Raw genomic sequence first — 21,761 nt, forward strand, 5'->3', positions numbered from 1 at the left:
CATAGGGGGTCAGGAAGAGCATATTTACGTGGTCAAAAGCAACGTCTTCGGAAGGATATCTCAGATCAGTATCCACCTGGTCCGACTGCTCCTCCAACCCTCATTACACTTGGCTGTTGAACTTTTCTGTCTTTTCTGCTCATGTCAAGTAAAAAACTAAATTTAATAAGCAGAAGATTACATGGATAAAACAATGCAAAACAAACCCTCATGGTACAATAGAAAGCACAAGAGAAAGGTGTCACATCGACTTGAGCAGGTCAGAGCAGACAATGGCTTTTTACTGTACCTAGAAAAATCGAATGGCTGAATACATAATAAAACCAATACTCAGATTAAATATGTGGCAGTCAGACAAACTATAGAGATTTGTAAGCCTAATAAGTATCCTCATGTGTTTTATATTTAGAAAAGTGAATGTATTTGTAGTGTTAAAATTCTATCTGCATTGTTTCTTATAGGCACCACGGTACCAGCACTGCTGAACAGTACTTCCAACCAACTCTACCTGCATTTCCAATCGGACATTAGTGTGGCAGCTGCTGGTTTCCACCTGGAATACAAAAGTAAGGTCAACTCTTTCTGCATACAGCTTTCACTGTTATACTGAGTCATTTTTTAAAGAAAAAATAAATCATGCTCTTATTAAACAGTGAAATATTGTTCTATAACTGTGTAAGACTTGCATGAAATTGAGTCTTATGAAAACTGTCTCTATGAAATACATAAGCCAGGTGCGGTGGCTCATGCCTGTAATCACGGCATGTTGGGAGGCAGAGGTGGACGGATCACCAGAGATCAGGTATTCAAGACCAGCCTGTCCAACATGGAGAAACCCCATCTCTACTAAAATAATAATAATACTAATACAAAACAAAAAATTAACCGGGCATGGTGACAGGCACCTGTAATCCCAGCTACCTAAGAGGCTGAGGCAGGAGAATCACTTGAACCTGGGAGGCAGAGGTTGCAGTGAGCCAAGATTGCCCCACTGCACTCCAGCCTGGGTGACAGAGTGACATTCTGTTTTAAAAACAAACAAAAAGAAATATATATTACAAGAGACAAATTAATGGGTAAATGTATAAGTCTGAATCTGGAGTGATTAGATACAACAACTGCTATAATTTCAGGTTGTTTGCATTAAAAAGCACAAAAATGAACCATTGTAATATTACTAGTTTTTTATGAGTTATTAAAAAATACTCATATTAACATCCCAAAAACGTGGACAATCCTACTTTCTGCCTAGATTATAGTCATAAGCCTCTTCTATTTCTAGTCTCAAAGGCACTTAAAGTAAGAACTAGCAGAGAGCTGCTGCTCCGGTGCCTGCATTTGCGTATTACTCATTTTAATTGGAAGAAGGCATCGCACAGTAGACTCTAACCTTTTAGAGATGGATGTGAGACTGAGTTAATAGTCTGATAAATGGAATGACAAAGGTCGAATTCACAAATCTTTTTTGGCGTTTGGTTATGTAGGTAAACCTTGTAAAAGCGAAATAAGAATTTCCAATGAGTAAGGTTTATTTTAGGACCTGTTTTCAAGTACTAAAAATGTTTAACGTTGATATTCATCTCCTTTAATAAGCAGTTGCAAATAAGCAAATACATGAATAAGCTTTAATAAGTGATCTTTTGAATTGAGATAAACCGTTTGCGAGGATGTAAATGCATGCATATTTTTGAAAGGCCAGATTTCCAGCTGATGATAAATATTCTAAGCCAGGCACAAACCACAGGGCTGTTTCACATTCTGGTTAAATTTTCCTGCTTATTAAGGGCATTTGTATGCAAGTTTATCTCAGTTTATATGAATAGGACTACTTCAGTGACAGTGTAAAATGATCCTGTGGATGTTACTTATGTAGGATGTGTCTGGAAAAATCTGCTACTCTGATATACTTTGTGAATCTCTGTAGATAGAAAAACATAAGCCTTATTTATGATAGTATTTAAAAATTCACTAATAGTTTCAGAGGAGTTAGTACGGATGAATGCTCTTATTTTCAAAGTTATCCTGTAGCATCTGGGCTTTTATTCATTTGTCTTGCAAAGAAGTGCTAGTGAAATAATTCATCTATGCTTATTATTATATACAGTGAGATATGCACTTACCTGGGCTTCAGCCCCATCAGTATAATTATCTACATTTCTCTTTCTTCCTAGACAATATCATTCATTTAAAAAGAGAGACTAACATATTTCTTATTCAGATGAACTTTGAGAATCCAAGCTTTTGTTTAATTATTTAATGTATTTTTTAAATTGGGCTAAACATAATGCTCCATTTTTATTTATTTTCTTTTTCAATTGGTTGTTTTTGATGCTAACACCATTCTGATAGTTTATGCCATTCGAGTATTAAGAGGAACTCATTTCTCTGTTCTTATTCTTTGTGCCAGAATTTGAAATAGAGATTATAGAAAGTATTTGTAGAATTAACCTTACTACAATTAGCATCAGATGGTATAAGGACTGTTGATGTAAATCACCAAAAGTTTTTCTGATATCTTAAAGTTGTTGACATATTTTTGCATTTAGTTTAAGATATGGACTGCCAATCTACAAATCTCTAAATTCAGATTTTTCAGCAGTTTATGTCCGTGAAATAAAAATGGAAAAAACAGTAGGCACTTACTCTGTGCCAGGTCTTGCTCTAAACTTGTTACCGTTTTTTACTTATTTGTACTTAAAACTGCCCTATATTTTTGAAGTCTGCTCAGTTTTTCCAAATGAAGAAGCATAGCATAGAGCATTTTTAGCCTTCCTGGGTCCTAGCCACACTGTTAAAAACAGACGGCATGCAGAGGCAGGCATGAAAAGTGCATTTGATTACAAATACCATTTACTGAGCACCTTGCAAGGTATCCAGACTACCATATCAGGAAGGTGACGTACAGATGGCTGTTTTACAAACGATGACACCAGTTCTCTCTGAAAACTGTCTGGAGAATCAAGGAGCTTGTGAGTCCATACTGAGGATCAAGTTTGCCTGGTTCTAAAACCTGTGCCATGAAGGCTTATCTACATCTACTTCCATCTCAGGAGTTCTTTTCTCATACAGAAGTGAAAACTAGGCCCCCTTAACCATAGTACATCCACATGGACACTGGTGGAAATTTCTCAAACAAACACCAAACACTTATATTTGAAAGATGGGCTGTAAAATAGTATTGATAGCAAAAGCAATTCCCAGAAGGTCTGGTTTAATGTATGCGATCTAGATTCTCTGTGATCTTACAGAATCCAAGTAAAAGCAAAAAAGATCAGCACCTTTGCAGTGTCAATATATTCTGCAGCCATTTAGTCTTTGTTCACGTTATTTAACTTAACTGGACATCGGAGAATTGACACAGGTGTCACTCTTGCTCTGCGTTCTCTTCTAAAGAAAACCAATGAAACCAAAACAAAACACATATCCAAATATCTTAGATCGCAACTGTGTGAACAGTGATAATATTGGTTTATCCTGGAAATTACAAAGCCTAACCTCAAGGTGTACAGGATGGATCTTACTGCTGGGCAAGAAGGTGACAGTGACTATTTTTGAACTCAGTATTGATCTGGTGGAAGCTGGTGGGAGGAACAACAGGATCGAACACACGGGCCCCAAGATTGGAGTGTTTCTATTTACCCCATCTGGTTTTTTATTATTTCTTCCACATTCTCTGACAGCTTTTGGTGTAATTAAGTATTTTTATTGCCCCAGTTATCCCTACTATGGGCTTATTAGGTAAGGTTTTTTAATATTGTCATGGTCTCCTAGAGATTGAAACACACCTTTTATAGAGTAGAGCTTACCTTCAAATAATCTTATGTCACTTTATGTATAATATGAGAACCTGAAACAGTTAGTTTTGCTGCTCCCCTGTAGTAGTTCAAGGTTTGTGTTTCCTAAGAGCAAAGCTTCAGGGACATGCATGGTGTTTCAAGCCCTCTCGTAACAGAGCCTCCGCACTGGAGGCTGGGAGAGCTCTTTCTGGGCTCCAGCTGTGCCCCCAGCCTTTCTTATAGTCCCCTGATAGAGGCCTGTGGATGGAACGGCAGACTCCCCTTGCATCTGGGTCCAGAGCCACACAAGGCCCAGGCTCCACTTGCAGCAGTTGACACACGTTAAGGAGATGGTTCTTTTCTGGTCACCTTTCCCCATTGTTTCACTGCACACATAGCATGTGGGTCTCGTCTCTTCTGGGGGAGTTTGTCCTTTAGACATGAGGTCACCAAGCCAGGCATGGTGGCTTACGCTTGTAATCCAAGCACTTTGGGAGGCTGTGGTGAGTGGATTGCTTGAGCCCAGAAGTTCAAGACCAGCCTGGGCAACATGGCAAAACCTCATCTCTATAAAAACTACAAAATTAGCCAGGCACGGTGGCCTCACCTGTAGTCCTAGCTACTCAGGAGGCTGAGGTGGGACAATCACTTGAGCCCAGGAGGCTGAGGCTACAGACAGCTATGATTGCACCACTGCACTCTAGCCTAGGAGACAGAGCAAGACCGTGTCAAGAGAAAAGAAAAGAAAAGAAAAAAAAGGAAGACAAGAAAGAAAGAGAAGGAAGGAAGGAAGGAAGGAAGGAAGGAAGGAAGGAAGGAAGGAAGGAAGGAAGGAAGGAAGGAAGGAAAGAAAGAGAGAGAGAGAGAGAGAGAAAGAAAGAAAGAAAGAAAAGAAAGAAAGAAAAGAAGAGGAGGAGGAGTACGAGGAGGAGGAGAGGGAAGAGGAAAGGAGAGGAGAAGAGAGGAGAGGAGAGGCAAAAAACAAACAGACAAAAAAGGAAATGAGGTCACCTGGGTACGTGCCACGCAGCTCCCAGATGGGTTCAAGAAAAGCTATCATTTTATAGTTTAGTATTTTTACATTGTTGAAGTAGGAGGGATGTTTTATTTTGCAGATTTCTACATCCCAAGTGGATGGGATTTTTACATTGTTCTAATTCACAGGGTTTTACAATTTAAGGATTTGAAAACTTCTCTAGTAGGTTTTAAAATCACTCTAGAAATTTTAAGGGTCTTAGGGGTTTGAAAATTGCCCTAGTTCAAGGATAGTTATACGAATACTAAAATATTTTTTAGGTTAACTGTGAAGAAGTTTTTCTTGAATGCTCATTTTAAAATGAAATCTATCTATCTGTCTCCCACATAACTTTAACATAGTGATGGATTTCATCATAACTGTGAAAACATTCAGAGATGTTCACAGATAAATTACAGAATTAAATTTAATGTGTATTCTCATTAAAGATTAATTATTAGCAGAATGGTTCCCTCTAATTAAGGATTGCTTTCCATTTAGAGATTGCTTACAATAGAAACTATTTTGTTTTAATATATAATAATGCTTGTTTAATCACATTTTTCACTTTTAGGCCTTTTTACTAAATTTGACTATGATTATGATTCAGCTTATAGGTATTTCTGTCTTTCTAAGTTATTTCTAATTTAGCTTACTTCTAACAAGACAGTGAAACATTAAATACCTCATCTAATGACATCTATCCAAAATTAATATTATAAACCTAATCGGTGTGTTTGAACTCAAGCAAAAGACTGCTGCAGTTATCCTAGCTTCTTTAGCGTTAATTTATGCCACTGAATCAAAATAGCTCCAAAGTAATTCTATCTATGTAAGCTTTTTATTTCACTGCCTTTCTTAAAAGGTTACTTTTTCTCCTAATTCACATTCATTACTAGGAAACCCAGTGAAGTTAACAAAATATGTTTAGAATGCATAAGATATAATACTAAGATATCCTGCAAAACAAATTTAAGTTGCTCTTTCTTAAATAATAGCCCAGCAGTAGACATGGTCCAATGTGGAAGCCATACTCCCACGTCTAAAGCTCTGCTCTCAGATGCAGAACCCTATGCAGAGGGAACAGGGCCTTAAACATGAAAGCCATGGCAAAGGCAACCTCAGGAAGGAATGGAGGGAGGGAGGAAAAAAAGAAAAGAAAAGAAAAAAAAAAAAGAAAGAAAGAAAGAAGGAAGGAAGGAAGGAAAGAAGGAAGGAAGGAAGGAAAGGAAGGGAGAAAAAATGGAAAGGAAGGAAGGAAGGAAAAAAAGGAAGGCAGGCAGGCAAGGAAGGCAGGCAGGAAGGGAGAAAAGGAAGAAAGGAAGGAAAGAAAGGAGGGAGGGAAGGAAGGAGGGAGAGATGGAGGGAGGGAGAGAGGGATGAAAGAAAGGAAAGAAAGAAGTAGAAGTAGAAAATCCTGATAGAAAAATTGCAGTATCATATTTACAATATATTCTGAATAAGGTAGGAGTTTGAATCAGTGATTTGTGGTTATGAGGAAAGAAGAGATAATTGAAAGAAAACAAATATAACAACTCTTTCATTATTTGAATTGATGCTATTTCTTTACCAGGTAGGAGTAAAACTGAGACATTGTTTCTACATTTTTAGTATAGGTGAAAGTTCAAAGTATTACTTCTCTTTAGTCAAATGATTTTTATCATTATAATCTAAACATAAATATTTTGCTATTATACCTGATTTGATTCAGACTTTTATATTTTGCAATTATTAACGTATGTAGATAATTTTGTGATATAGTACTACTATTTCAAAGGCACCGAGTTCAAAACTTATTATACATGATTAAGTCATTCTTGTATGTTTTTATATAATTGGTAGTTAGATATATAGTGAAAAAATATGTCATGAGTGAATAAAATTTCACTCAAAAATACATAGTTAAACATGTAAAAAAATAAATATATCTAGATTTTTTAAAGTAGTAAGGTGCCTTCTCTTTAAGTATTTGATGCAACATTAAAAAGTGTGTGCAATAAAAAAAAATATTTAACGGAAAAATTTTTAAAGGCAGCCAAACCAAAGAAAAATATGTAAATATATTAGACACCTAGATTTTTAAAATAACTATTATTAGGCTTTACATTTAGCTTTAAATGTTCTGACAATAAAATCATAAAAGGAAATAGTATGTACTTATATAATTATCTTTTTGAAAAGAAAACACAGTAATTAAGAGAGAGAACCTCTTTCTTAGTTCTGTATTCTAAAAGGTACTTGTCGTTTATGAGAATATAGTCTTTTAAAAATTTTTCTAGAAAATATAGAAGTGATCTTTATGTCTCAATTTTTATTGTTTGTTTTTTGAGACAGAATCTCACTCTGTGGCCCAGGCTGGAGGGCAGTGGCATGATCTCAGCTCACTGCAGCCTCAACCTCTTGGGCTTAAGCAATCCTCTCACCTCAGCCTCTGGAATAGCTGGGACGGAAACTGAATGCCACCACACTCAGCTCATTTTTTGTATTCTTAATAGAGACAGGGTTTTACCATGTTGCTCAGGCTAGTCACAAGTTCCTGAGCTTAAGCCATCTTCCTACCTCAGCCTCCCAAAGTGCTGGGATCACAGGCTTAAGCCACTGTGCCCAGACTCTGTCTCAATTTTTGATATAATGTTGGGAACATAATATAATTAACTGAATTAATTTCTGCAGGTGACTATGCTGATGATTAAATTGGTCAATAGAATATTACTGTGAAGTCATGCTTCTTATGAATGTGCCATTAAAATACTTCCTTAATTCTTGTTTTTAGTGATTAAGTATGAGCTACATTTCATTTCCTCATCTCAACACAGGTACCTAGAAGGAAGTATCTAAATGAGGATTAAAATTCTGGAAAATGCCTATGTCCTTTGAAATAAAACATACTAAACATTTTTAGCAGGACGTTGCCATAATTGAATGTAGATAACTTGGATTAGCTCCCTATAATTACAATAATCCTTATAAGCACATTCAAATTATTAATACATGCTTTCATGGCACTTAAATATTACATTAACACTACTGAGGAGAGTTCTCAATTTGAATTTTGGTGGGCATGAGTAACATCACAGGAAATGCGAGATACGGAGAAAGCAGAACTCCGATATAGCAAGTGTGTTTACAGAGATTTCATTCTGTGCACTCAGAGACAAGAGCTTACTATCTCCAACAGAGGAAGCACCGTATAAACTAGCATTCACCCCATAGTGTAATGAAATAATCTTCTTAATTGCCTCATGTTAAGACACTTACTGCATTCCAGAAGATCTTTTTCCACATATGCATTTCAAACAATTTTCCTAAGACCCACCTTCAGCTTCACAGTTTGGCCACAAAGAATGCATTCTTGTGTCCCATTAAAATTGCTTTCATTAACATCGATCAATGATTATTCATGTCTCTCTCATCCCTACTGTTCTCAGTGCACCAAGGACCATGGAAGTATCTAAAACAACGTAAATTCTGGCTTCTGTCTTACATCACAGAGATTTCCAGAGCCTCTTCTGGGAATGTAAAGTCACTTCTACAATATTATTTTAGGCATTCAATATTTATTTGTGTGTTGACTGTAACACAAAAAACTAATAACAGATGAAAACTTTACTTCTGGTGATATTTTGGCCTTTTAACAATTACTCAATGTAAGGGACAGGTCCAAAATAAATTACCTATTGTGGGATCTGGCCAGCAGCCCACAATGCAACGGGGCTCTCTCTTAGTTCCCAGGCAGATCGGCAGGTCGAGAAATAATAGAAACACACAAGATAGTGAAAGCTGGGTCCAGGAGGGCCACCGCCTTCTGGTCCCACGGTGCCGCCCATGCACTGGATATACCAACATTTATTATTAAGTTTAGTGACGGTGGGGTAGGTTAGTGGGGGATTTAGGGTCATTTGATTATGAGGTGAGATGGTCACATGAGGATGAAGTAGTTCTTTAATATAACATCTGTATGCAGAAGCACAGTATACAGAGATAAGAATTTACAATGTAGTGTGTGCATCAGTAATTTCTAACAGAGCCTTAAAACAGAAACACAGTCTTTCCATAACCTATGATTAGCAAGATATTAATCAGCAGTAACAGTTGCAGCAAAAGCTGGTCACAAACAATCCTTAGAAACAGTACGTGAAGCTAGACAACCAGTTACACCAGAAATTCTCAGAAGGGAGTATTCCTTAACCTAAAGAGGCCTAGAAGAGCCGTGGCAAGAGAGGGCATTTATAGCCCTATCTTATCCATATGGACAGGCGCCCCTCATGCGTCCATTTATAGGCTCTCCACAAGGGTCACATTCCATTCCTAGAGCTATGAACATCTGCTTTTCTGGGATAGGAATCTTGGTGATGTGAAACCTCCCTGACTGCACGTCCGTTCATAGGCTCTCTGCAGGGGGGAAGTACATCACGCACTGTTGGCTCATTCTGGCAGTCCAACCTGGCATTGTCTTTACACAATCCTGCATGCAATTTTGTATTTACAATAATCAGGAGCATTTCATCTTTTATTCCATAGCAATAGTTTCAGGGGGTCTCCCTACAATTACCTAATCACATGGTGCTTCAGTTGACGTCCTTCCTAAATAAAGTGATTGAAATAAAGTTGTCCTTGACAAGTCTTTGGAGTTTCCATTGTAATGTATTTGACAAGGCAGGGGCAGGGGCGGGCTTATCCTACAATCACTTCTCGGGACAGCCACTTACGATTCCCTCAATTATTTAAGAGGTAGATCCTATGAGTAACGTCATGCACTTACAAGCTGAACTCCTGGTTAATGCTTCAGAAAATCATCAATCATGAAACAAATTTTGCTGCTTCTCACTCCACTGCTGTTTTGGAATGTTACCCATGTGGGAAAGGGTTTCATTGGAAATTGACAACTGCCATTGGGTGCATCTGCCCTTGTGCCTCATGGGAGATGATGTTTGGTTTGTTTTTCGTTAGGAATGACCTTCGCAGAGCACATGTGGGCCTTCCTCACAACTCCCCTGAGGGTGATTCTTTCTCCATTCCCCTTCCCTGCCCCGCTTAAGTGTCCTGTAGGTTCCCTACGTGCACCACCGATTACACACACTCCACTCATATGTCCCGCTCTGCCCTCTTGACTCTGTAAGTAGAGTCACAACCAGACAACAAGATCAATGTGGTCTCTGCTAATGTCAAATTTACATTCTTGAGGTGGGGGCACAATTAGAAAGAAAATACCTAAATCTGGTTGTAGGTTATAAGCACCTTGAAGCAAATTGGCAGGGTTCTGAGGTGCAGATGACAGCAGAACTTCAGATTAAAAGTATCCCTGGAAAGAAAATGAGCAGTAGTCAGCCATAAAAACACTTAGGAAAAAAAACGCTGTAATTGAAATAAAATATCAATACAGAGACCCCAGGTGGAAAAGAACCTAGCACATTTGTGAAACAAAACAAACAAACCAGGAAGGGCTGTGAGCAATCAGAAAAGGAAGAAAATGAAGAAAAGGAAAGAAACAAGGTTGAAAAAGGGGGGAAGAGCCACAGTGCGCAGTACGTTGTAGCCCAGGATTTATTCTAAGAGTAATTGGAAGGCATTGACTCTACATAGTTCTGAGACAGGCAAGGACTCGATTTACTGCATAAGGCAACTCTTAGGATTTTGTAGATCCTTAAGTTTTTGAGTAAGTTTACTTTCATTAAATATGATATCATTTAGTTAGGTATAGCCTTTGGGAACAGAAGCATGCTACAGAAAGGAAAACTGTTGAGTCACAGTGGGTTTCTGAGCCCAAATATAGAGACATTGGATGCAAAATATTTAGCAAGTATTAAACTGGCATTATCTGAGCACACATATATCCTCTCTTCCCAAATAATAGGTCAATCTAAAAGGATGATACTAGAGAGAAGATATTTCAATAGAGACCTAGATACAGAAGTATATTGTCTCATTGACAAGTGGTGCTCACTTGAAAATTATGATTATTCTGTTTTTTAAAATCATTCCTTTGGTTTCAGGATATTTTTACTAGCTTTAGAATTCATGATGTTATTCTACCAAATTTATCTCTTGGATGTTAAAACTTGAAAGAATTCTCTATTCTACTGCAGGTCTTGCAAATTTTTCATGGTAAGTAACCATGGTAAGGGAATAAAGACTCTAGAAATGGAATAAGTAATGACTAGTGGCTCTGTGACTTAGCCAACCACCAGCTAATCATTTATGAAAACTTCAGTCCCGTCATACTTTTGATCAAGACTGTAGACACAGGGGAGTGGACTTTAGACATGTAAGTGGTATTGAGGTGGTTGGTGAGTAAAGTTTTGAGTGTTAAAAAGTGAAACAGTATTTGAAGTGGAAATCAGGCTGGGATGTTTGGAGTCCCTCCACTCTCCTTCGCCAGGTTGTCGATTCTTTACGTCCTGTTGAATAAGTAAAAATGAAGTAAAAACTTTCTTTCCCAGAGGGCTTCGATCACAGTTCACCAGGAAGTCATGCGATACTTTATAAGAGATCTGTAATTGGCATTTAAGCCTTTTAAAAACTACCTTGTTAGGGCACTTGTTTATTTCTCATCTTAAAATATCTGTTCCCCCAAATCTTGTCATTCTCATGAACTGTAGTCATAAATTTCAAGTGATCTTTCTGTCCTTAACATTTTTCAACACAACACCAAGCTCAGATTTATTCCAAAATGACACTTTGATCAGATCATTAAGTATATCCTGCTAAAAATGCTTCAGTGGTTCAACATTGTGTACCGTCTTTATTCTGACATGTCTAACTTGTGTGGCAACTAGTTCATCACCCAAGTGTGTTGACTCGTTTGTTTTCATGTCATTTAATTATTAGGTAATAACATCCAATCAGTGGGAAAATGCTTTAAAGAAATCAGGGATAGATTCTGTGATCATATCTTGTTTTCGATAGTCCATTTTAAAGAAAAACTTACATAGTTCACTATTTTAATGTGTGAACAATTTTTGATCTTCACGTATTTATGAACTGCTTTGTATTTCCTTTAGTTGTGCATGATGCATGAATTCATTGAAAATTAAATTCACCATGGCCATTCAAGATCTTGGAGACAGTCACCAATCTTTAGGAGCTCAAGTTAAAGAGTGAGAGAGCTGTAAACAAAAGACTTAAAATGCAGTACAGTCTGTGCTATGGGAGGGTAAAACACAAATTAGAGGTGCTGTTAGAAATAAAGCTCGGACCAGGTGCAGTGGCTCATGCCTGTAATCCCAGTACTTTGGGAGGCCAAGGCGGGCAGATCACCACGTCAGGAGATCGAGACCATCCTGGCCAACACGGTGAAACCCTGTCTCTACTAAAAATATAAAAAAATTATCCGGGTGCGGTGGCAGCGCCTGTAGTCCCAGCTACTCGGGAGGCTGAGGCAGGAGAATGGCGTGAACCCAGCAGGCGGAGCTTGCAGTGAGCTGAGATAGCGCCACTCACTCCAGCCTGGGCGACAGAGCGAGACTCCGTCTCAAAAACAACAACAACAACAACAAAAAACGAGCAATCAAACAAAGGATTTCTCAGCAAAGCACATTTACTTTTGCACAGGAGGCTGTTTCTAGCAGGCTGGTTGCCACGAGAGCACCCCAAACAAAGGAGAATAGAAACTTTTATTCTTAACGCGACTCCTGCACCTGTCCTTTCCCCATTGGCTGGGGTCGGACCGCACAATTTAAGCTAGACTCAACTGGCTAAAGATTTAAACTTTCTTAGATGAGGTGGGCGTGTGATGGGAGAGAGGGGAGAGGAGGAAGGGGTCATCCACAGATGACTAGACAGCCAGTCCATTCTCAAATAAGGAAAGGCATGTGAGCTGGGGCTGTGACATGTCTGGGCATGTAGCGAAACCAGAAAGAAGAAAAGGAGAAGAAAGTGGGGGGTACTTGGAATTAGAGAGTAAGAAGCTGAGCAGGCTGTTTGAAAATAAACCGTGCCATATCTCACAGGTGACTTGTTCAAACTTGTGCTATATTTCTAGCTCTAGACTCAGTGGGCTGCCCAGTCCTTTTCACTGTGATAAAAATATAAATAACATGACATTGTGTTAGCTATTGTTAAGTGTACAATTCAGTAGTTTTCAGTATACACACTTTGTTTTGTAGCCAATCTCTACAATGTTCACATATGGCAAAACTCTGCACTCATTAAACACTAATTCTGTCTATCTGCTACCCCTAGCCCTAGGCAATCACATTTCCACTTTTTTTTCTATGATTTCAACTACTAGAGATAGTTGATATGAATGGAATCATACAATATTTGTCTTTTTTGTGACTGGCTTATTTCACTTAGCAGCAGAATGTAGACTTTTCACTCCATTGTTTTCTTTTTCATGTTTGACGTAGTCACGTTTGTATATTTTTGCTTTTGTTGCCTGTAACTGTGGTCTCATATCAAAAAATCATTGCCAAATCCAAAATCCTGAAACTTTTCTCCTGTAGTTTCTCCTAGCATGTCAACTTGGCTGTACTGTTTGGGGTGGAGTCCGTAATTCACTGAGACTCATGATTCCTATGCATGTGTAATAGACAGGCTATGTCATTTCCTGGTTTATGACCTTGAATACATTACTCACCATCTGCCCATGAATGAGGATACTGATCCAGGTTGTTGGTGGGTGGTGCGCAGACCAAAATAGTCCTGTGACCAGAGAAATTTTGCAAACCATGTATTAAATAAACTTGATGAGAGTTCGTCACTGCAGAGTTTCTCTGCACCAGTAAAATGCTAATATAATTTGTGAACCCCTGAGAGAGAGAGAGAACGTTTTACTTGCCCCAAAGGTATTTTGTCACTTCCCTTGACACCAGATACGCACTCCTTTATGCTTTGAAGAGACTGTAGGATGTAACAAGTGGAAATAATAGAAATAGCTTTTATGGTAGATGTCAAAGCTGCCAACAGTTTACAGATGAGACAAAATCTTTTTACCTCTACAAACAATCTAAACTTCCCAGATGATAAATTAAACAGTAGTTTATTTTCTTTCTTAAGGTACTATGTTATTAATGGCGTTTTCTGTATGGATTTTGTGTGTGTGTGATGAAGACTTACTGACTCCTTACACACTGTGGCGTAGAAGTCTGGGTGCAGAGGTACACATTTATAGTTGTCTATAATCATGGCATTTGACATTTACTTCATCCATTGTCAGGCTCACATGATGTCTTCTTGGGTGACTTGGTTTCTTTCTTCACCCATGTTCCAGCATATTATCTCAACTTTAATGCAATTTTTCAAATTAAGAGTTTATAAAAATAATCATCAGCACCTCTGTGTTAGGGTGTACCATACCTACGTGCATCTAGACAAAGAGGAATTTTCATCTGCGTGTTGTGTACCAAAGAATAATTATTTAGTTAATTACGATAAACACTATAGCCTATAAGTTGTTTTCTTTTCAAAATTGGAGAATAACCACTTATGTTCCACATAGTGTTCATGGTCTACCTGGGTGTTGAATACTCAGGTATCTGTACGTGCCTGTATTTTGATTTTTTGACCCTGTTTCATGCTACTCCTCTATTAATCTCTTCACTTGGGTCTGCTTCCCTCACTCTCTGTTTATCAACTTTTTTGTTTTGAGCTCTCTAGTCTGTCTGAAATATCTTTTTTTTTTTTCTAATTGTGATGTTTGAAAACTTTACACTCTACCAGTCATGCAAAATTGAGAAAAATTGCCCAAGGTCATTTCAGTTTGTAATATCTACAAAAGTCCCATTTGTCCTGTTCTAAGTATTTGATTAAAATTGCATGTTTATCATGTGTTCTAAAATCATTTTCATTTGGAAGATTTAAGCAAACTCTTCTCAGAATTTTACCTGATGGATTTAGAAAAATGGCTACAATAAATTCCAGGGACCTGATGAGGCTTATTGTTATATTCTGATTCTTAATGCTCACATTTTATGATCAGTGGTAGGTGAAGCCATTAAACTATTTTTGGTCAAATTAGGACACTCATCTTCTTAATGGCTGTGTTTTATATTCTTTGCTTTCATAGGCTATATTCATGGGGTTTAAAAACTTCTTTTGCTACATTCTACATCTAATTGCAACTTTACTTAGAAGCATATTTGTAAATGTCCAAATTTTAACATTGGAATTGAACACAAAATGTATCCATGGATAATATTATATAAAACACTACAGTACATAAGACTTACCTCCTTTCCCATTGCCTGTGCTTTGTTCTTTTTTGTTTAAGCGTTTCTAAATGTTTAGATTGCACGAGAATTACCTTTATGTTGTCTTCACATTTAATCAGGGGACCTGGGAATTCAGAGTTATATATTAGGTTGGCACAAAAATAATTGTAGCTTTTGCCATTAAAAGTGATAGGCAACCTAATAGTTTGTGAACCACCTTCCCCTTCCCTCCCCGCCCGCCCCCCGCCCCCCGCCCCCCAAGGTGGAGTCTTGCTCTGCCACCCAGGCTGGAGTGCAGTGGTGCGATCTCGGCTCACTCCAACCTCCACCTCCTGGGTTTAAGCAATTCTCCTGCCTCAGCCTCCCGATTAGCTGGGATTACATGCACGCGCCACCACGCCTGGCTAATTTTTGTAATCTTAGTAGAGATGGGATTTCACCATGTTGGCCAGGCTGCTCTGGAATTTTTGACTTTGTGATCCACCTGCGTTGGCCTCCCAAAATGCTGGGATTACAGACATGAGCCACCGTGCCCGGTTCTGTGAACCACCTTTTAAAGAAACATTGCCTTTTCCCATATGATATATTATCATTTATGGTATAAAGCATATGTATGCTATGATTTGAAAGAAGTAGAAATTATTTCTCTTGAAAATTTTGCTAAACAATATGACAGCTTACTTTTTCCCAGATATCTCTGCTTCTGGAAAATTAATCTAGAATTTTCCTATCATAGTTATGTTTTATGACTTCTTTCTAGTCTGCCTTAAGGATAATTCTTTTTATTTGTATATGTCTTACTAGATACCTATCTTTTGTGTCTAAATAAATAGCTTATAAATGTGTATTTCTATAGGTTTGCCCATTATTTATATGATACTGCTACCTCTGGCTTGACAATGTGAGAGATCAGTTTCAATCAGTGTAAACATCTTTCTTCTAAAATGCTTCAGGAAAGGGAGACTTGTTGATTAGCATTCTCTTTTTATTTTTATTTTTTATTTTATTTTTTTGAGATGGAGTCTCACTCTGTTGCCCAGGCTGGAGTGCAGTGGTGCGACCTTGGCTCACTGCAACCTCTGCTTCCCGGGTTCGAGTGATTCTCCTGCCTCAGCCTCCCAAGTAGGTGGGATTACAGGCGCACACCACCACACCCAGCTACTTTTTGCATTTTTAGTAGAGACGGGGTTTCAGGGCCATGTTGGTCAGTCTGGTCTTGAACACCTGACCTCAGGTGATCTGCCTGCCTCGGCCTCCCAAAGTGCCGGGATTACAGGCATGAGCTACCATGCCCGGTCTAACAAAGATGATATGATAAGAAGTATCATACATAATTCTTTTTTAAATTCTTTTTTTAAAAACTACATAATTCTTTTTAAAAATCTAAAAAGAATTATGTATACATGTATGGACTCAAGCTTACCTTCCATACAGTTCATATTTATTACGAAGCACCACCCTGCCTACTTTCTATCATATCATCTTTGTTTCACATTTTGACTAATACAGGGAATAAATATAAACAGTCTAATTTTTTTCTGTACCAAAAATTCATCAGTAGACGATCTTCTGTCCCCTAAAGGTCAGAAGGTTCACAACCTTGTCTTCTATGTTACTGTCTACATTCCCCCACCTCCTTTCTGGTTTTTCTGTTTTGGATCCATTCTGTAGTTGGTTGATTTCTCTCAAAAGCTTTCACCCCATCCCTAAAAAGCTCAGGCTCTCCTGTGCTCCACTCTTGCCCTATTTTAACATCCCCACCTCTGCCTGTCTGTCAAGCCCAGCTGTTTTCTGCCCCTGCATCTGACACACCTTTACCGACATAAAAATGTCTGCAGTGTTTTCCCCTGATCCATGACAAAAAAATATTGTTCTCTCAGCACTTTGGGGAGGCCGAGGTGGGCAGATCACCAGGTCAGGAGATCAAGACCATCCTGGCTAACATGGTGAAACCCCGTCTGTACTAAAAATACAAAAAAAAAAATTATCTGGGTGTGGTGGCGGGTACCTGTAGTCCCAGCTACTTGGGAGGCTGAGGCGGGAGAATGGCGGGAACCCAGGAGGCGTAGGTTGCAGTGAGCCGAGATTGCACCACTGCACTCCAGCCTGGGCGGCAGAGCAAGACTCCATCTCAAAAATAAATTAAAAAATTAAAAAACACTGTTCTCACGGTGACTTGAATTACTCCTAGTTGCAGGCGAATTAGTGCATCTTTATGAGCGAAATGCAGCATATGGAAAATACTTGGGCTCTGATCATATCAATCACTTACACACTTTGTCACTCCGTTTCTGGATGGATATAATAGCAGCTTTAAATAATATTGCTAAAAAGTATTCTTACACATACCAGGTATTTATCTCTTTGCACTCTTAGCTTCTAACGTATACTGGATGTATAGTGACACTGGTGAAGGGAGAAGAAAAGATGTTTTTTTTTAACATTTCAAATATTGTACTCTGCATAGAACTGCTTCCTGAGTCTGGCCATATTAAACACTGGTCAAAATGGTATTTTTTGTGTTTTTATTTTATTCATTTATTTATAATTATAAATATAAATCCTGAATGGCCAGATATAAATGCAAATTTTTTTTTCCAGAGGATCAATTGAATAGAATTCAAGAAAGGAAAAAATGACAATAAATCAATACATAATAACTGCATATAAATCAACATATAATAAATAAAAACACATCATATAGGTAAAACATGCAAGTTTAGTAACTGGACTTTAATATGAATTGTAATGTTTCACTTTTCATTTCAAAATATTTTTTCTTTATATTTGGAACCTGTTTCCATAATCGATATTCTTCCTTCTGTGTCACACCTGGTGTGTCCTTGAAGTATCTCAGAATGATGATGACTTAGTATCACCCTAAAGTAGATTTTTAGTATTCTCTACTGTAGTTAGAAATATAGTTAGTATTTTAAGTACACATTTTTTCAGGGGGAAATAAAAAACTCAGAGAAGAATGGTAGATGACCTTGCTAATATGTGGTAGCAAAGAAAGGATGGGATTCAAATGTAGTAATCTGTATTCTAAAGTTAAAACAAAAGATTTTAGACTTACATTAGTAAAACAAGTTAAAGGCCTACGTGATTTTAGATATTTTTTCATATTTAGCAGTTTTATCTTCTATGTAAAGCCCCAATGGCTTAAAAATCTGTGGTAGGAATAAAATACATTACTGCTTAATGCTTATGGTATTTTATACTTTTAAAAATACAGCCATTTAAGGAAAAATCTATTTCAACTTAGTAAAAGTTCATGGCACTCCTCATACCTACTCATTCCATACAGAATCAATGGGTTCTGTGGCTTGACATTTCTCAGCTAGTTTATGTACCAGTGCTTTCCCTTCTGACCTGAATTCCATAGCATGGGATTCTCAAATGAACAATCCCAGTACTGTAAAATGAAGACACTTCTCTATCTCCATTTCACGCTCTCAGATTTGGAGAAACACTCAGCAAGCTGGAGAAGGATTTGGAATGGTGTTGCCTCCAACTCAGCAGGTCTGGGGTCACCACTGATGGACGTATCTCTTATAGGCTCCAACATCAAGGCAGTAGAGGAAATGCACTGTTAACTCACCACGCATGAGATATCAGGTTCATATACACGGACACACCAGCCTGTGCAAGTCTGCAGCCAGGAGGACTTCACTTTGCCTTTTGTTTAATATTAGACACAAGGAGCCTGTCTATGAGGGTCTGGTGGGGACTGGAGTTAGTATAATGCGTCTGGCACGGTGACAGCCATGCAGGGATGACCCAGGATTTCCCTTGGCCTTGGTGCTGACTCTGTAGCTATGACCCAGAGCTGCTTCCTGAGTGGACACTGCGTGAGTCACACTGGGTCTCGTGCTTGGTGGTCGCTGGTTTTGAAGTTCTTAATCACTTCATCTTTGCACTTGTGCTGCTTTTTTCTTTCTTTCTTTCTTTTTTTTTCCTGAAAGTGAAGTCTGGTGAGACACGGAGCAGGCATGGAGCAGAGAAAACTGACTGGCCTGAGGGCAGAGCCCTGCGTGGCGACCAGCCCCACGGGCAGTGCAGGCAGCTGCGTCCTCGCTGTGCCTGGGGACCACTAGCATGTGGCTGCCCCTGCATGGACCTGTTCTCCTGCTGGTTTTTGTTTTTTTTTTTTTTGCTTCTGATTAACTAAAGTCCTACTCACCTCCTCCACCCCAGCTTCCTTTCTGAGAATCTGAGTCAATTAAGTAATCTGATAAGTTCACTCCTGTTGGTGTGAAGTACAAGAACTCAAATATGAATCCAAGGCCACATAAAGAATGTGTAGCCGGCCTACCTAGAGAAGCCCTTCTCCACTATTTCTTCATGATATGTTAGAATAATGGAATAAATTATTCATTCGTATTCAACAAGTCCTTAGCACCATTTCAAATGCATTTTTAAATTAAATGAATTAATATATCCATCAACATCCAGTGCTGTACACTTTAGATCCTCAGAACTTGTTCATCTCATAATGGAAAGTTTGTACCTTTTGATAAACCGAAATCAATTTTTGATTCTACAAAATACAATGTCTGCATATCTTGTTTATTCTTATGATAAGGATTTACACAGAGCGGTTTCAGTGTTTTAGAGTTAGTTTATGTGATACTTTAGGCTGAGTTCCAATACTATATGATGCCTTTAAAAAATCTGTGAGTGTCTTAATTGAATGCAATTCATCTAGGAAAGTGCAGGATTACAGCTTTAGGTTCTGTAAATATTGTTTCTGTTTAATGAAGAACAGACTGTTCATGAGATCCTTTTTGTTATCTTTAAGAGAAAGAGAGAGAGATTGAATATAAAATATTTTTTCTCATTTTTTTTTGTAGAAGAACAGAATTCCCAGATTCACCTATAAGTTTATATATATATATATATATAAAGACTGCTAAGTATGCTTGAAAAACAAAAGTAAGAGGATGATATCTTGGAGTTTTACATACCATAAAAACACAATTTTTGAAGAGACTTTCTACAATATATATATATATAGAAGTTGGGATCTTTTATACTCAATGTGGAAGTAACAAATTTTGTTATTTACATCAAAGCCTTGATTCACTGTGTAATAAAAATGAGATAATTTAATTTTTAAGAATTAACTCATAGCTCTGATTTAAAGGTACTCAAAGTCTTCTTGGTAGAATAACAAGAGAAAGAATTAAAGTCTTTGTTCATTTCCACAGGAGAGCAATAGAAGAAAACTTTGGTTATTCAAACGGTAAGAATGTTGTTCACATCATATAACTTCTAGCATTTTTCTTTGCATTTCTAGCTGTCGGTCTCGCTGCATGCCAAGAACCAGCCCTCCCCAGCAACAGCATCAAAATCGGAGATCGGTACATGGTGAACGACGTGCTCTCCTTCCAGTGCGAGCCCGGGTACACCCTGCAGGTATCCTTCTTCTCGGTGCTCAGGATTAACACGCACGGTCATCGCTGTGCAGCTCTCTTAAAGCCAAAGCCCTCACTTTGTACCCAGAAAGTGGATTTGGTTTTCCTCACTTAGCTTGTGAATCATACTGTTCATATTAAATCATGCATGTTGGTCATCTTCATCACCTTCTGGAACCAGCTTTTAAGTGATAAAGGACTCTTTCAAAGCTAAGCATTCGATTTTTCACAATTATTTTATTTCACAATGTGTGTGTTCCCAATAACTATGCACAGAGCATTCTAGGGACAAAGTATCGACACCATCTCTTTGAAAGTCCTCTCCTGGCAGCCAGCAACTGAATCTGCTTCTGAATGTGCGTGTCCTACTCAGCACACTGTTCTCATCATTCAGTATAAGTCATCATTAATGCCCACTTTGGGCTAGGTAGATAAGGCATCAGAATATTTTATTTTGATAACTTAGATTTGATAAATTAGATTGATAAACTTATTTGATTAAATAAGTTTTAAAAACTATCAAGTAGAAGTTTTTAAATGAACTTTTACTATCGTCTATATAAAGAGATTTTGTTTGTTTGTTTGAGAGGGAGTCTCGCTCTGTTGCCGAGGCTGGAGTGCAGTGACATGATCTCGATCTTGGCTCACTACAACCTTTGCCTCCCAGGTTCAAACTATTCTCCTGCCTCAGCCTCCCAAGTAGCTGGAATTATAGGCACCTGCCACCACACCTGGCTAATTTTTGTAGTTTTAGTAGAGATGGGGGTTTCACCATGTTGGCCAAGCTGGTCTCGAACTCCTGATCTCAGGTGATCCACCTGCCTTGGCCTCCCAAAGTGCTGGGATTACAGGTGTGAGCCACCATACCCAGCCAACAGTTTTTTATATAAAAGTTTTGATGAATGATTTATAATCTAATATATGGCAAGATTAATCATTTTTCTCTTATTATTTATTATTAATATTCTCTAGTTTAACCATGAGTAATGAGTAAGCCTACTCTCAGAATAGTTTCTATCGCTTGGCATAATTATTATATAATTCTCCCTGCCAGCAATAAAAATTGATAACCAAAACATGTGTATTCTAAAGTCAGGAGACGTATGTGTCGATTGACATTCCAGCTCTTCAGTTAATTCAGGTAATCGAATATTTTAGCTGTCTGTTTATAATGACACTGAAACTGATAGGTTTTAAAGGAAAATTGTTCAGCCATGTTCTTATATGCAGACTTGTAACACTACAGCAGTGAAATAACACCATTGTGTGGAATTCAATTTCTGCACATACATTGGGGTAAATATTGTGTAGCACCGAATCAAGTTAAGAGCAAACAGCAGCTGGCAAATACTGAATGCTAAAGGGATGCATTACCAAGTGCTTTATATACAAAATCTCACTA

General features: G+C 38.1%; 1 protein-coding gene across 1 annotated transcript in view; it reads left to right on the top strand.

Moving 5' to 3' along the window:
• CSMD1 (CUB and Sushi multiple domains 1) overlaps positions 1 to 21,761 on the top strand; it is a 2,043,790-nt gene that overhangs the window by 1,803,556 nt on the left and 218,473 nt on the right. The window contains 2 exon segments of the mRNA XM_050802644.1: positions 462 to 566; positions 20,242 to 20,360. Of these exon segments, the coding sequence (XP_050658601.1) occupies positions 462 to 566; positions 20,242 to 20,360 (224 nt within the window).

This window comes from Macaca thibetana, chromosome 8 (genome assembly GCF_024542745.1).
Source record: "Macaca thibetana thibetana isolate TM-01 chromosome 8, ASM2454274v1, whole genome shotgun sequence".
Lineage (NCBI taxonomy): Eukaryota > Metazoa > Chordata > Mammalia > Primates > Cercopithecidae > Macaca > Macaca thibetana.